This window comes from Sus scrofa, chromosome 4, assembly GCF_054392235.1.
Source record: "Sus scrofa isolate SSC_HxYL_T2T_F1_AM1 chromosome 4, Sscrofa_HxYL_maternal_Yorkshire_Landrace_v2.0, whole genome shotgun sequence".
NCBI classification, from domain to species: Eukaryota; Metazoa; Chordata; class Mammalia; order Artiodactyla; family Suidae; genus Sus; species Sus scrofa.
The window spans coordinates 88,530,001-88,545,374 of NC_139386.1; the positions used below are offsets into that span (position 1 = coordinate 88,530,001).

The 15,374-nt window shown below is 41.1% G+C and overlaps 1 protein-coding gene and 1 long non-coding RNA gene across 3 annotated transcripts in view; one reads left to right on the forward strand and one right to left on the reverse strand.

Moving 5' to 3' along the window:
• Nucleotides 1–2,234, reverse strand: part of LOC106510106 (uncharacterized) — a 14,371-nt gene extending 12,137 nt beyond the window's left edge. For both annotated transcript variants that reach the window (XR_014843115.1, XR_014843116.1), the window contains exons 1-2: nucleotides 1,335–2,234; nucleotides 634–737 (exon numbers count right to left, since the gene is read on the reverse strand). This is a non-coding gene — a long non-coding RNA (uncharacterized LOC106510106). The remainder of the gene's footprint in view (nucleotides 1–633; nucleotides 738–1,334) is intronic.
• On the forward strand, nucleotides 1,825–14,650 carry TADA1 (transcriptional adaptor 1). The gene is made up of 8 exons (XM_001925110.6): nucleotides 1,825–1,931; nucleotides 6,650–6,741; nucleotides 7,005–7,070; nucleotides 7,967–8,064; nucleotides 9,517–9,726; nucleotides 10,952–11,103; nucleotides 12,870–13,032; nucleotides 13,482–14,650. The coding sequence occupies exons 1-8, from the start codon at nucleotides 1,858–1,860 to the stop codon at nucleotides 13,632–13,634; spliced, it is 1,008 nt and encodes a 335-aa protein (XP_001925145.1). The 5' UTR covers nucleotides 1,825–1,857; the 3' UTR covers nucleotides 13,635–14,650.
• The last annotated feature ends 724 nt before the right edge of the window (nucleotides 14,651–15,374 follow it).

Genomic DNA, 15,374 nt, shown 5'->3' on the forward strand with positions numbered 1-15,374 from the left:
ATGGACATTTACCTGAATAACTGTACCGAACTTAGAGCTAATAGGTGTACAAAGTGATGGGAAAGAAAGGACTCTTTAACTGTGCTGGATGTGTAGAGGTATGCATGTTTTAAGCACTGATTCTGAGAGATGAGTCATATTTTTCTTAGTGGGTAGAGACAGGAAGCAAGGACTGTTCCTGGAAGATATACCCAAACATCTGTGCCCCTTCCTAGTCCTGCTGAATGGACCCTTGAAGACTTGAACTTGATTGCAAAAAATGTAGGTAGCTACCCATAGGTCTCAAAACTATAAGAAAGGATACACACACACACACACACACACACACACACACACACAAATATACACATATACATACATACATATATATATCTGGACTGAGTCATGTGATTTTTTTTATAGAAAGTCAAGTAACTAGAATGTGGAGTGCATTATGAAGGGTGATGGGGACAGGCTTGGGTGTGAGTGGAGAGGAGGCTGGATTCAGATCATAGGCCAATCTGAAAGCCAGGTTAGGGAGTTTAGACTTTGTTCAGTAGTCACTGGGGAGCCATGGCAAGTGTAAGTGGATAATTACTTTTTAAAAATTCAAAATTCATCTGAGGTTTTACGACACAGGTAGGAAGACTTTACCTGCCTTGTTCATCTTTGTATTTCTAGAATTCAAAAGACAGCCACGCACATAACTGGAGCTCACTGTATCCTTGCTTAATGAATGAAGAAGCTTGAAGGAGACTCTGTGGAGAAATCACACAAGATTTAAAAGTCATTTAGGATTATTTCAAATTTGGGGGACAAAATTTGACAATATCCACCAAGACGCTCATAAATTCCTATTATTTAAACCAGTAATTCTATTTATGGGACTTTGTTCAAGTAATTACCCTAGATGAGGAAAAACTATGCATAAAGTGTATTAAAATATTGTTTTTAATAGAAAAAATGGAAATAATCCATCTAACAATTGGGAAACCGGTTATTGTGTGGTATTTAACATGCTGTTATTAAAATTATGATTATAAAGTCAATGTACTCTCAGAGGAAAATATTTATATTATTATATTAAATAACAAACCAAAAACCCTACCAGGATGCACAACTGAAGATAGAGTATGCTTATAAATTATGGGAGGGGGGGAAATCTCTCTGTTAAAAGAGTTTGGGGGTGGTAACATTTTTTCTTTCTTTTTCCTTTATCGTTCTGTGTATTTTCCCTGTTTTTCATAATGACTTCATTCTCTCAGCAGTGGAGAGCCCACTATGTGCCAGGCATTGCTCTAGGAACTGGGGAACGACAGTGGTGAATAAAACAAATCCTGCCTCAAAGAACTTACACGTTTTAATTGAAGGGAGAAAATTAACAAGATAAGTCACTTAAATGGCATATTAGATGACTAGTTATCGGCAAAAAAGAATAAGGCAAAGAAAGAATAAAGTCAATACTGCATTTGCTTTTTGCCCTGGACGGAGAAGCTATTTAAACCAGGTAAAACGAATTTCTGAGCTTGCCCAGCAGCAGAACTGAGAGAACTGAGACGCGCCAGCCCTGCAGGTGACGCTGCAGCCCCGGCCCGGCCGGCGGGTTTAGGTGGGGCGCGGGAAGCGCGAGGTAGGGCCGGTCACGTGACTCGAGGGGGCGGGAGGAAGAGAACCGCGAAAACACCGAATTTGGATCAGCACTTTCTCTTCAGAAAGGCGGGCGGAGCCGAAAACCAAACAAACGTCCTCTGCGCGCTTGGGGGCGGGGCAGACGGGAGCAGACGGAGCCTCCAGAGCCGAAGCCTTCACGGAGTTGGTTTTTCGGTTGCTGGTGTCTGTGGCTGAGAGGTCCGAGGTCGGGCTGAGTCTTGGGGAGCAATGGCGACCTTTGTGAGCGAGCTGGAGGCGGCCAAGAAGAACTTGAGCGAGGCTCTGGGGGACAACGTGAAACAGTAAGAACTCTCCGGACGCAGTGTCCAAGTCTCCGCGCGGGTGCTCCCCTGGCTTGGGGCTGCTGACCCACCCGGGTGTGGGTCCCCGCGGCCGCGAGGCCTGCGCAGCTCTTGCGTTGCGGTCGGCGGGCCCTCTAGGTTCCTCCGGCCCGGGCCGGGGCGGCGAGCAACCTCTTCTGACCCGTCTGGAGGGGCCGGGCCTCCCTGGGGACCCGGGAGGGCGCCTTCACCCGAGGCTGTGCCCTGGGTGGGGCAGGAAAAGCTCACTCCACGCCTTCACGCTCAAGGGCCTGTTGAGCAGTCGCGGGCCGTGCGCGAGGGTGTGGGAGGCGTGTGGCTCTCCCTTGGCCCGAGTCGGAGTCGGCACCACGCTGGGCGGCCAGCTCCTGGAGGGCTTCCTGGAGGCGGAGGCTTACTGTGCAGGCACTGTCGGTAAAGCGTGAACAACTATTTTGGAAGGCATACAGACCCTCTTGAGAAATAATAGTCACCCAACACTTTTGCAGTTATAGTGACATAGCAGTAGCGGACATTTATTGAGCACCTTTTCAGCGCGGTAATTGCTAATTGTACTATCACATCTAATCCTCACGGTGGAGATGTTATTCTCATTATTATTCCCATTTGATAGATGAGAAGACTGAGATCTTGAGCGGTTAAGTAATTCTTCAAAAGTCACAGCAGGATTGGGACCCTCGCGTCTGATTTCTGCCTCTGATACCTTACACAGGGTTGCAAAGGACCCCTGAGGTGCCCAGCCAGACTTTCACCCTGGTTCTAGTAGGGGACCGAGTTTACATAATTGGTAATTGGATCAAAGGCTAAAGTGGTCTAGTGTAAAATCAGTAATTCAGCAAAGGCCCAGGTCGTAGAAAGAGCCCTCCTGAGAAACAAGGACCAGTTTGGAAATTTTCTAAACGTTGTTATTAAAATTTTATTTTCAAACGTAAAAGAAACAAATTTTATTTTAATTTTTTTCTGTCTTTTTAGGGCCGCACCCCAGCATATGGAAGTTCCTAGCCTAGGGATGGAATCAGAGCTACGTCTGCCAGCATACACCACAGCCCCAGAAATGCAGGATCTGAGCCGAATCTTTGGCCTGCACCACACTTCAGGGTAATGCCGGATTCTTAACCCACTGAGTGAGGCCAGGGATTGAACCCACATCCTCATGGATATTAGTTGGGTTAAACTATTTGGGTTCCATACTGCTAAGCCACAACGGGTACTTCTAAAATGTGTATTTCTTAAACACCGTAGACTTTTCGCTTTGCTTTATATCTGGGATGCTTACAAACACTTGAAAGTGAATGTTCCATACTACAATAAATCTGAAGGACCAGGCTTGTGTGTATAATTGACTGATTAGATGTGATGGTGACCTATGATCCACAGGTTCCGGGTTGCCAGAAATGTTGAAGTTAGTATTCCCTGTTTGGTGTTTAAAGGCCAACACTGGCTGTCAGGTGTTGGTCAAATTGGTTGCCAAAGCTAAATTGGTACATCTGAACTAAATCTCTACTAACAGTGCAATCAAAATATGCCTTTGTGCCAGGAACAGTTCCTGGTACAGTGTTGTTCTGTATTAGTTTTTTTCCATTCTCTCACTGTCTTTTTCCCCCTTATGTTTCTTAAAAAGTGCTTCTTGGTTGAACAATCTGTGATATTGCTATATAGTAATTTCTCACATTTCCTCCATGAGTAGTTTGCTTTGGTTTGTACAACCTGACCATTTAAATTTGGTCATTGGTCATAGATAAAATATATAAGGGGAGTTTCGTCGTGGCTCAGTGGTAGCGAACTTGACTAGGATCCATGAGGATGCAGGTTCCATCCTTGGTCTTTCTTAGTGGATTAAGGATCCTGAGTTGCCGTGGCTTGGTGTAGGTTGGCAGCTGTAGCTCCGATTCTACCCCTAGCCTGGGAACTTCCATATACTGAAGATGTGTCCCTAAAAAGGCAAAAAAAAAAAAAAAAAAAAAAAAAAAAATTATAAGGTATATAAGAAACTCAGATATAAGTTGTTTTCTGTTTATGCAGTGGCCATAATATCCTTTATGTCAGGTTGTGTGCCCATGTCAGCTTCTAGAAAGACATGAGCTTTGCTAGCTAACTCCTTTTCTATAGTGTCAGGTTCAAATGGGTACCTAGTGAGGTTTTTTTGATGATTTAGCCTTTAATTTTCTCCAGCTATAGCCAGTGCTTCCTAGTCTGACCCACTATACTCCTCATCCATCACCCTCACCTACATAGAGGTTAACTTTGTTTTTGGTGTTTTTGAGGAAAATAGTCATTTGTTCATGGCTGTACAGTGAGGTAATACTTCAGCTTGATAGCCAGTGCTGGCTGTTTGGGCTAGAAAGCTTGCTACTGCGAAGGTAGATAGCATCATGTTGGCCTTAGTTCTAGAACAAGTTCACATATTCCAAATATGTATTTGCATCTTTCTTGTAAAATAAGGATTCAGGGCTTTTATTTATTTATTTATTTTTATTTTTTATTTTATTTTATTTTTTTTTGTCTTTTTGCCTTTTCTGGGGCTGCTCCCGCAGTATATGGAGGTTCGCAGGCGAGGGGTCTAATCAGAGCTGTAGCTGCTGACCTACGCCAGAGCCACAGCAATGAGGGATCCAAGCCATGTCTGCAACCTACACCACAGCTCACGGCAACTCGGAGCGAGGCCAGGGATGGAGCCCGCAACCTCATGGTTCCTAATTGGATTTGTTAACCACTGAGCCACAACAGCAACTCTGGGATTCAGGGCTTTTAAATAATGAACTTTTTCTCACATTACTATCCTCTTTTGTTGTATAGAATGGGATAGGAAAAGACTTTTGCTTTTCTGTGGAGCTTTATTTCATTTTTTTTTTTTTTATTGTTCTTGTCTTTAAAAAAAAGAGGGGGTGCATTTCATTGTTCACCGTTGAGAAATTATTGACTAATAGGCGTGTGACTGTCAGGTGAAACATGGTGCCAGGCTCTAGAATTAAACACGTTTTGCTATTGAATGAAATGGGTCTTGGGCATCTTTAAGACTCCATGAAAGCCATGGGTTTTCTCCAGGGGACAGGGTGAGGAGCCCATGAACCCAAGCGGTTACATATTTACTTAGCCAAACCTAAGCTAATTTATATACAGGAGAAGCCCTGCCATAGGTATAACAGGGCAGTGAGAGCATTAAACCTTCCCATTTAGAAATCTTTTTTTTTTTTTTCCCTCTTAGAAACCCAAATGAGCATTAGAAAGTAGCTAATTGTGAATTGAAAGTGATGGTAAAACATGCACTGAGTAATTTTTAGTTCTGTTTCATGAGCAAGGAGTAAGCTTCCTTAGGCATGGAAACAAGGGGTGTGAATGTGAAAAATAAAGTATTTTACTCCTATTTCTAATAATGTTGCTAAGGTATAAAAAGGTACCAGTTAACTAATAATTTTTTATTATTAGTGTTTGGTTTTCACTTTAAAAAAACCACTAAGTTTCTCATATGCATGAGTATTTTCTTTGTGGTGAGGTGTTTTAAAACCCATTACTTCAGCCAGATTAAAACTTGAGTTCATTTGAAAATAAAGAGGTCACCCAGAATCAGTATTAATGTCCATTCCTCAAACCATAAAACATACACGTTTTAAAATATAAAATATAAATCTTTCTTAAAATTGAGGTGTGATGGACATATAACTTTATATTAGTTTCAGGTGTACAATATGTTTCATTATTTATATATATTGTGAAACGATCATCACAGTAAGTCTAGTTAACAACTCTTACCATACATAGTTTAGAAAGTTTTTTTCTTGTGATGAGAACTTTTAAGGTGTACTCTCTCAGCGATTTTTAATGATGCAGGATTTGATCATTTTAATAATGCTCTAAAATATAAATCTTGGAGTTCCCTTCATGGCGCAGTGGTTAACGAATCCGACTAGGAACCATGAGGTTGTGGGTTCGGTCCCTGCCCTTGCTCAGTGGGTTAAGGATCTGGTGTTGCCGTGAGCTGTGGTGTAGGTTGCAGACACGGCTCGGATCCTGCATTGCTATGGCTCTGGCGTAGGCCAGCAGCTACAGCTTCGATTCGACCCCTAGCCTGGGAAACTCCATATGCCATGGGAGCGGCCCAAGAAATGGCAAAAAGACCAAAAATAAATAAATAAATAAAATAAAATAAATATAAATCTTAAGTGTAGGTTTCTGGGTAGTAGGTCTTTTAGAAAGGTGACAGTGTGGAGGGAAAGATACAGCTGTGGTTTTTGATTCATTGACTCATGAGTCTGATTCTGTGGCTACTAGTCAGTCCCTTTTAGGGAGGGCTTTCCTCTTCCAATGATATTCTGATTCCTGGGTGGCTTAAACAACAGAAATTTAATTTCTCACAGTTCTGGAGTCTAGAAGTGACATCATGATGTAAGCAGGGTTGTGGTCTTCTGAGGCCTCTCCTATTGGCCAGTGCCTGCTGTCCCTCTGTGTCTCTTCTTCCAGGGACACCAGTCACATTGGGTTAGGGCCCACCCCCACCCTGACGACTCCATGGAGGGCCTCTTTAAAGATACAGATACAGTCACATTCTGAGGAGCTGGGACTGAGGCCTTCAACATAGGGTTTTCGGGGGCCACAACTAAGTAATGGAAAATTTCCTTCCTTCCCTGGGAGTTGAGGCAGGTAAGGTGCACTTGGGGAAGAAGCAAAACCTGTGATTCTTAATATTGTTTCTGCTTCTGCAGATACTGGGCTAACTTAAAGTTGTGGTTCAAGCAGAAGATCAGCAAAGAAGAGTTTGACCTTGAGGCTCATAGACTTCTCACACAGGATAATGGTAAAATAATTATCTGGGGAGTTATTTTACTATTCTGAAGTTTTCCCAGATTTGCAGTAAATTAAAGTCTTTTCACTTAAAAAAATAAAATTTTGGTTTTAGTGGTATGTAAGGGCATTTAAATAAAGTGGATATTTAAAATTAAGTGTACAGAATGGCAGAATAGGGGATATCCAAAGTCCTTAAATGCTAGGACTAAAACAGTGGTTTCCTTATGTTGTAAATAGTCTGTATTTGACTTGTGACAATCTTCCCTTTTTCAGTCCATTCTCACAACGATTTCCTCCTGGCTATTCTCACACGTTGTCAGATTTTGGTGTCTACACCAGGTAAGGGAGTGGAAAAACTTCCAGGGATGTCAGTCAACAAACCCGGAACTGAAAGCTGGGCTTACTAGGCTTTAGCTTCCTTTAACAGATACATCTGTTGTTTGCAAATGAAATGCTGTTGGAACTGCTCAGAAGAAACATTTTATTATGTAGTAGTACAGATTCTTTCATAGAACCTTTTTTTTTGTCTTTTTAGGGCTGTACCCATGGCATATGGAAGTTCCCAGGCTAGGGGTGGAATCAGAGCTGCAGCTCCAGCACCTTAGGATTTGAGCTGCACCTGCGACCTACACCACAGCTCACAGCAACGCCAGATCCTTAACCCACTGAGTGAGGCCAGGGATCGAACCCACATCCTCATGGATACTAGTTGGGTTCGTTACTGCTGAGCCATGATGGGAGCTCCTCATAGAAACTTTTTAAAGCAGGTGATTCCCCTGTCCTTACACTGGCATTTGGTCTTTATTTCCCATTTAGCTCAGCTGGATTTAGATCACTTAAATGAGAGGTGAGGAAGAGGGTAGGTCATCAGGATGATAAAGCTGAGGAATGTGAAGAGAGGGCATTTGGAGTTAGGAGAAGGTTTCCATAGCCATAGGGAAGATAAGAGCTCTGGAAAGGTAGAGCTCTGGCTTATGTTGGCAAACTCTTGGTGAGAACAAAGGTAGTGGGTAGCAGCATGTTGGGGAGGTGTGTGGAAGCTAAGCCTGTTACTTCGAACTAAATGGGTATAGACAGAGTGGTTTCTTTTCCCCTAATTTTTTGGAGCTTCAGTGGTACATGTCACCTCTTATAGTCTTAATCAGTCAAAAACAATTTTTAAAAAAATTAAAAATTTGTCTCATGATAAAGCTTATCCTGGGCTTTCTGGTGATTGTTATTTTTCTGTCTTGTAGAGGGTGCTGGATCTTTGCCCTGGACAGGGGGTTCTGCAGCCAAACCTGGAAAACCAAAGGGAAAGAAGAAGCTTTCTTCTGTTCGTCAGAAATTTGATGTAGGTTGTTCTTCAGTAGATCTTGGTAATGACTGATTTAAGTACTGGTATGATGGAACTGGCTTTAGTTTTTCAATGAGTATTATGCTTCTGGTAGTAGAGTTGGAAAAAAAGGTTATGATTTGGGGAGAAAAAGGTGTTACTATATTTGAAGTTAGTAAGTGTTTCAAAGATTGTGAGTCCTAGCCGTCTGAATTTTTATAATTCTAGTTTGTTATTGCATAAATAGGTTATTGTTAGCACCTTTTTTCAATGATTCAAAAACCATGCCTGTGTTCTTTCTCCTCTTAAATATTTTTGTGGAATGAATAATGTTTCTTAGATTGAAGACTTCTGTTCCAGGGGTCCAGGAGGCTTAGAGCCTCTGGCAGGATCCTGGTGACACCCAGCTAGGCCTTGAGCCTTCTGGGGCTTCTCAGAGAAATCTTGAAGGCATTGGGCTATAAGATTTGTAAACATTTTAGTATAACATGTTTTTTACAGTTTATATCTAAGGAACAACGTTTCCCCAAAGTATCCCTTTTATAGATTTGACTGCATGTTGATAGCTTTATTAACATCAACAAGCATTTATTTATTTCTACCTTTGCCCTATGTTTTGTATTAATAATATTCCATCTGGAGGGCTTTAGTATCTTTAGAGAGGCATACTTGGCTCAAAAAGGCATGTTTGTTATAAAATACAGTTTTATACTTACTTGGAAAATGGAGAATCAACAAGTGTTGCTTTTTATAATACAAACTTCAAATGATACAAGCCATATTCAATACAAAATCTTATGTGTTGGGCTTGAGGAAAAGCCACCGGGTAATATCTCCCAGATGGGAGATATAAACGGGCTATCAGAATCTCCTAGACGAAGGCTGAGGTTTTATGAGTGGAAAAGATTGGGGAAAACTGTCTTTAAAGAAACTAATGACTATGTTTTGGAAAGATTCTGTGTTGAAAATTGTTAGTAGAAGATAGTAGTAACTGAAGAGTTACAGTTTTCTACATGTTCTTGGAGTATTTGTTATTAGACCTGTTATATTGGTGAACTAGTTTTTCTGAAGCATTAATTATATATTTATACTTTCAGAATATGCTTACTTTTATAAGTATACTTAAAACGCTCTGACTTGTTTGAAAATAGTTTTATATCTTCTCCCCAACTGTTACTTTTAACACAGAGCCAAATATTCTGTGATTATGAAGGTATTAATTGAATAGAATAAACTGTTGTGTATACTACCATTATTCCCCTTAATTCATGTCTTTATTGTTACTATGTAATGGGTATGAATCTGTGATTCTTTGTGCATGAGTTACTTTTTTTTTTTTTTTTTTAAATCCTTGTGGTATGATTTTGGTGGCATTCATTTGTGGGCTCTCCAGTCCAATACATTGGTTACTTTTGTATCTTATTACTTGCCACAGTAATGAATAATCTTGAAAAGTTTTCTTACCCATAGCATAGATTCCAGCCTCAAAATCCCCTCTCGGGAGCCCAGCAGTTTGTGGCAAAGGATCCCCAAGATGATGATGACTTGAAACTTTGCTCCCACACAATGATGCTTCCCACTCGGGGTCAGCTTGAAGGGAGAATGATAGTGACTGCTTACGAGCACGGGCTGGACAACGTCACCGAGGAGGCTGTCTCAGCTGTGGTCTATGCGGTGGAGGTTGGTTTGCTGGTGGCAGAAACAGTCTTACAGATTGAATGTGACAAGCTCGTGTGTGTTGTTCTAAGTTGGCATTGCAAGAACTCATTATCGATCTGATCTCAGAATTGTCATCATTGCTTTTGTTTTCTTTTGAGAGGAGAAACATCACAATCCAGAAAGTTGCCTTCAGTTAACAGACTAAGCTTTTCAGAAAAGTTACTTATGGCATAACACTTCTGACGTTTAATTTGTCAGCATGGGAATAGTTTTTAACCCAAAAAATGAGATTGCCAGTCCTAAAGGTTAAAATCACTGATCTTGCTGTAGTATAGCATTTGAAGAGTATTAGTAGACCTGACATCTGAACCATGGGATTCTTGTCTCAGTGCACTCTTTCATGCATTCATTTTATTCACTTACTTATTTGACAAAGCATACATTAGGATCTGTAGTGCATAGGTATTGTCAAGTGACGTTGGGTCATTCATCTGGGCTCTTTTTCCTCACATGTACCTCCAAGATTGTAATAGCTATCTCATGTGGTTATAAACATCAAATGAATTCTGTGTGTGGAAATTATAAATTGTACCATTATGTCCTGATGTGAGATGTTTTTATTGGTATAATTGAAAACACCATCCCAGCTCCTCTGTTAATAAATGGTAGGCCGGGACCAGTTCTGTCTCTGTTGTCAAGAGTACCTTCTCTTATGTACTTGGCTCTCACAAAGGTGAAGAAATACTAAACACCTGATTTTTCTGTTTATTTCCTATATATCTGTTATTTATGTGGCTTTTGAGAGAAGCAAGGTTCTTTTCAGGCAAGGATTTTAGTAGATTGGACACTACAACCCATACACCACTGATCTTGAAACTTTTGTCCCATTTTAAACCAAGCTTCAAGGTAGTTTGCCTTTTAAAAAATGTTTCTTTTTAGACTTTTATTTAACAGTATCTGAAAATCATTTTTGAGAGAAGAGCCAATTTAGAGATATAAAAACTTTAATAAATTTCTTGTAGGGCAAGCCCATCTTAAATAGAGCTGGATAAAATAGCAAGTCTCCCTTTGCTCTTTCCCATAGGCTCCTACTCTGGTTTAGCTCTGTGACTCTTTACATTCATTTGGTTTCTCACATCTTTATCCACTAAATGCTAATAAATATTTTTTTTGGTCAGTGGGAGTTTTATGGTTTAGTTTTAAAGAGGAGTTCATGCTGTTTTTCTTTTTTTTCTTGTTTTTACAGAATCACCTTAAAGATATATTGACATCAGTTGTGTCAAGAAGGAAAGCTTACCGATTACGTGATGGTCATTTTAAATATGCCTTTGGTAGTAATGTGACCCCACAGCCATACCTGAAGAATAGTGTAGTAGCATACAACAACTTGATAGAAAGGTATATGAAGTTTCTTGTGATTTTGCATCCTTTTCAGTTGGTTACGCTACTCTTATGTAATAGACGCCTGTTAAATACTTGACTGTTAGGTTTCTGCATGTTTAAGGTATCTCTGAGAGCAGTTCCGGTTTTATTTTCTTAAGTTGCGCCCTTGCATGGTAACTAGTGGAGTCTTTTGGTACTCTTTATATCAGAAGTGAAGTTGTAGTGTTTGGCTGCTGCCTGTGGTTTAATGTGAGTGCCCCCAACTTCCTGAGGTGCAGTGGAGTGGTCCCCTGCCACAGTGTGTCCTGGTGGTGGGAATGGGCCGGCTGTCACTCAGAAACATGGCCTGTAATTGTGGGGTCAATGCTGAGTTTCTTGATGGTGGGAGGAAGAGCAGTAGGTGTTTCCAGGTCCTCCTCTGGCTTTTGTGGTGGAGCCCTTGGCATCCTCTTGTGCAGGTCTCTTGGCTCCGATCTCTGGAACCTCTGTTTGCATGCCACTGGGAGCCCCCAGGACCTCTCTGATGTCCTGAGTCATCCCTCTGAGATGACCTGGATGACCTTCATCTCTGGGTTGTCTCTTTTAAGGGAGAAGAGCGGTAAAGAGATGACAAGGAGTTAAAGTTCAGAGAAGAAGGTGTGATTGGGAGGGCTGGCAGGAGGGGTGGAGGGGAGGAAGTAACGGGCAGGGAAGGCAGGAAAGTAAGAGTGAGAGATGTGGGGTGGGAGGGCTGAGCGGGAGCCCACAGAGCAGGTAGTGCTGACACCATGGCAGGCAGTGGGACTGGTGCCTGTTTCATGGCTCCGAAGACCTTGACACAGCTCATCAGGCCCATTTTGAAGAGCCCTGGCTTAAATCGGGTTCTCCATTCAGATTGCCATAGGTAAAGGTTTACCTTCTCAATCTCATTCGGGCATATCTGGGATTATTGTTCTCTTTTGCGAGTCTTTCTTCTTTAGAGACACACCAACCCCAAAGTGGCCCCTTGTAGTGCGTGCCTGCTGGAGCGAAGTCTGCCCCTGCCAGGCCTCCAGGCTGCCCTTTCCCTGCTGGCCTGTCCCTGTGGGGCTCCTGCCTTCCTCTTGCCTGCTTGTTTCTCCTACAGGGCTGCCTTTGTCTGACACCGACCCACGCTCACTTGTGCTTTCCAGCGAGCTCCCTCCTCACCGTTTGCATGTTCTCCAAAATTGCATAGGTTATCTCCTACTGTATTATGATACAAAAATTGCGCCTAACTTCCCAGCTGATGTTATATTTGGGTTCTATTCTGGGAAATTGGCAAGATCTGGCTTAGTTTTCTTCACCCTTTATTTTTGCCTGTTGCTCCTTTTGGCTTTATCTTCTTGCTTGTTATTTTTGATCCTCTTGTCTCCAGTACCCTTTATCTTCCTCTCCAAGTCAGTTTTTTGCGATTTCATTTTCCCTTAATTAAGAAATTAAGATCTCACTCATGCTCTCTCTCCCCCCCCCCGCAACTGGAAGCTCTTTAAGGGCAGGAAACAATTTTGGCTCAGTATACTGACTTAGTAAATATTTTAACATTGTGGAGAGAGGAAGGTAAATGCAGTCGCACTACATTTTATTTCCAGCCCAACAGATGGGCTGCCTTTGAAAGTTAAAATGACAGACTATTTGTGTATACCCTGGCTGAAAAATAATTGGATTTCTGATTCCCTTTAAGATTTATCATGAGAAGTGTTCTAGCAGCCCATCCCTATTCTGGTTGTTTGGTTATCTCCACCTTAGTTATGGGGAATATTTCTGAAATATTTTCTTTTCAGCCCTCCAGCCTTTTCTGCTCCTTGTGCTGGTCAGAATCCAGCGTCCCACCCGCCCCCTGATGATGCTGAGCAGCAGGCTGCGCTCCTGCTAGCGTGCTCGGGGGACACGCTGCCGGCATCTTTGCCTCCAGTGAACATGTACGACCTCTTTGAAGCTTTGCAGGTAACTCTTGGCTTCTTAAGGTTTACCAAGATTTATGGATAGGTTCAACGTTTCTTCAAGTCTACAAAGATATTCACTAGCTTTGCCTTTCTATGGCCTTTGGTTTTGAGTTTTTATTGTTTGTTATTGAAGCCATGAATACTAGCCTCATTTTTCAAATCCTGGGCTCAGTAGTCCTTCCTAATTTACCTCCCCCATCCGTCACCTCCCCAGTGAAAGGAAAAAAAAGAAAAAAGCCTCCTTGTCCCCTTATTCTTATTTTAAAGCCTTGCTATTTCCTTGTTTTCTTGTTAACCTGGTTTGGGATTCATTAGATTCTGACATAAAAGTTTAAAGATTTGCATGTCTTTTGTGTATTTTGTTGATATAAACCTTATTTTCATTTTCTATGTTGGAAAAATAAGTATGCTGAAGTATAATTGGAGACATACTGATTTTTTTAACCCCAGGTACACAGGGAAGTCATTCCTACACACACTGTATATGCGCTCAACATTGAAAGGATCATCATGAAGCTCTGGCACCCAAATCACGAAGAGCTGCAGCAAGACAAAGTCCACCGCCAGCGCCTGGCAGCCAAGGAGGGTCTTTTGCTCTGCTGAAATAGGATTTGAGGGTGTGGGACTTTCAGCAAATTCATTGATTATTGGGAGTTGAATGTTTTGGGGTCTGCATTTCAGGACTGAAGTGTATTATGTAAATATAACCTTTCCTATGGAAATGTGACAGTACACTTTACATTGCTGCTGTGAAGCCTTTAATATAAATCTGATTTTGATAATGACCCATATATCTCTGTATGTTTGTGTATATGTTCCCAGTTAAGGGAATAGGCACTGAGAAAATTCTGTGCCTGGAGTGGAGATGTTTAGGCATCTGAGGCTTCGTATCCTAAGGTCTGCATGCAAGGTAGGTGGCATTCTGAAACAAAGAAACTGTTAGAACTTAGTCCCCACAATCAGCAGGATGTCTGCGTGTTCAGGGACTTCACATATTCTGTATCTGGCAAGTCTAAAATTTCTGCATTTCTCCTGAAGAGAAAAGTTATCTTTTTTAGTGACCAGTTTAATATATAATTTAGTTTTTTGTGACCAGTTTAATTTTTAACAGATATAGGTAGTTACCTAAAGATTCATTACAACTCCAGAGAAAAGTCTTAGAAATGCTGTACTATTAGCCAAAATAAAGTCCTTTAAATTAAAAACCCAAATCAAAACAAGCTCTTAGAATGTAATTGAGCTTATAAAATGTCTCCTCATAACTCGTTTCTTTTATAGAGTTATTATTCCCAAAGACTTTGATTGGCAGGTTCATCTATTAATTATTGCTGTAGAATGTTTTAAGAAGTCCTTGTAAACATACCGGACTTATACTTGGTAATTATATTCCTATGAAACATCTTTTTCTATCCTTTCAAATGGCAGTGTTACTAATAACCAGATTTGTTTCTTTAGAGGTATGTTGCTTTTTATTAATTATTGGTGGGTATATTAGAATGCACAGATCAGTATAAGTAGGTCTAAATATATGTATAGATATGTATATATCGTTCACTATCTGGATCTGTGTATTTGGTTTTTGTACTTTAAATGTGGCAAATAAACCTTTTGGGAGGAAACCTACTTGTTTATTTATTAAAGAAAACATATAAGGAATACTGCCTTCTACAGAAATATGAACAACCTTGCTTTATGAGTGCTTAGCAGAAACTTTTCGAAAGAATGTACCAGATGAGAAAGATAAAAAGGAAGTTTCAATTAAGGCATGTCATTTCTTCCTTTTGTGATATGTAGATTTAAGACTAAAAAGAAAACATAAACAGCTTAGTTTCTGTTCTTGGCACAAGTCTGAAAAGCCCTTTAGAGTTTTAGGTAACCCAAGAATTTTTAGTAAGAATTTTCAACTGATACCCAACCACCTTTTGCTTTGAACCTTCCATGTATCTGAGCCTTAATGCTAAGTATGTGTTAAATTTCATGTGTCCTGTAGATGGAGAGGCAGCTATAAGCCTCGAACGTGTCCCGCTGCCTGTTGTAGTGGCAAGTTCCATAGAAATCTATGTAGCAGAGGAGCCTCCAGATTCCTCACTACTCTCTGGAACCTGATCTAAATTCCTAGAGTCGCCTACTCTGGTGGATAATTTCATACTTAGAATAAAACTTATTTTTCCCATAGAGATTTCAGTAATAACCTTAGCTGTAAGCATATCATTGTGCAAAACTAGGTTTGATAAGGCCCACCTTACTTTCTCCTGGGCACCGAGCACTGGCTTATTAGCACACATTCTTACGACCTTCATTACCCATTGCAGGGATCAACCAAGCACGCAGCTCCTCCAACAC

Coding starts and splice junctions, on each gene's coding strand:
- TADA1 (XM_001925110.6), top strand. CDS start 1,858: ATGGCGACCTTTGTGAGCGAGCTGGAGGCGGCCAAGAAGAACTTGAGC. Junction 1,932..6,649: donor CTGGGGGACAACGTGAAACA/GTAAGAACTCTC, acceptor CTGCTTCTGCAG/ATACTGGGCTAACTTAAAGT. Junction 6,742..7,004: donor ACTTCTCACACAGGATAATG/GTAAAATAATTA, acceptor TCCCTTTTTCAG/TCCATTCTCACAACGATTTC.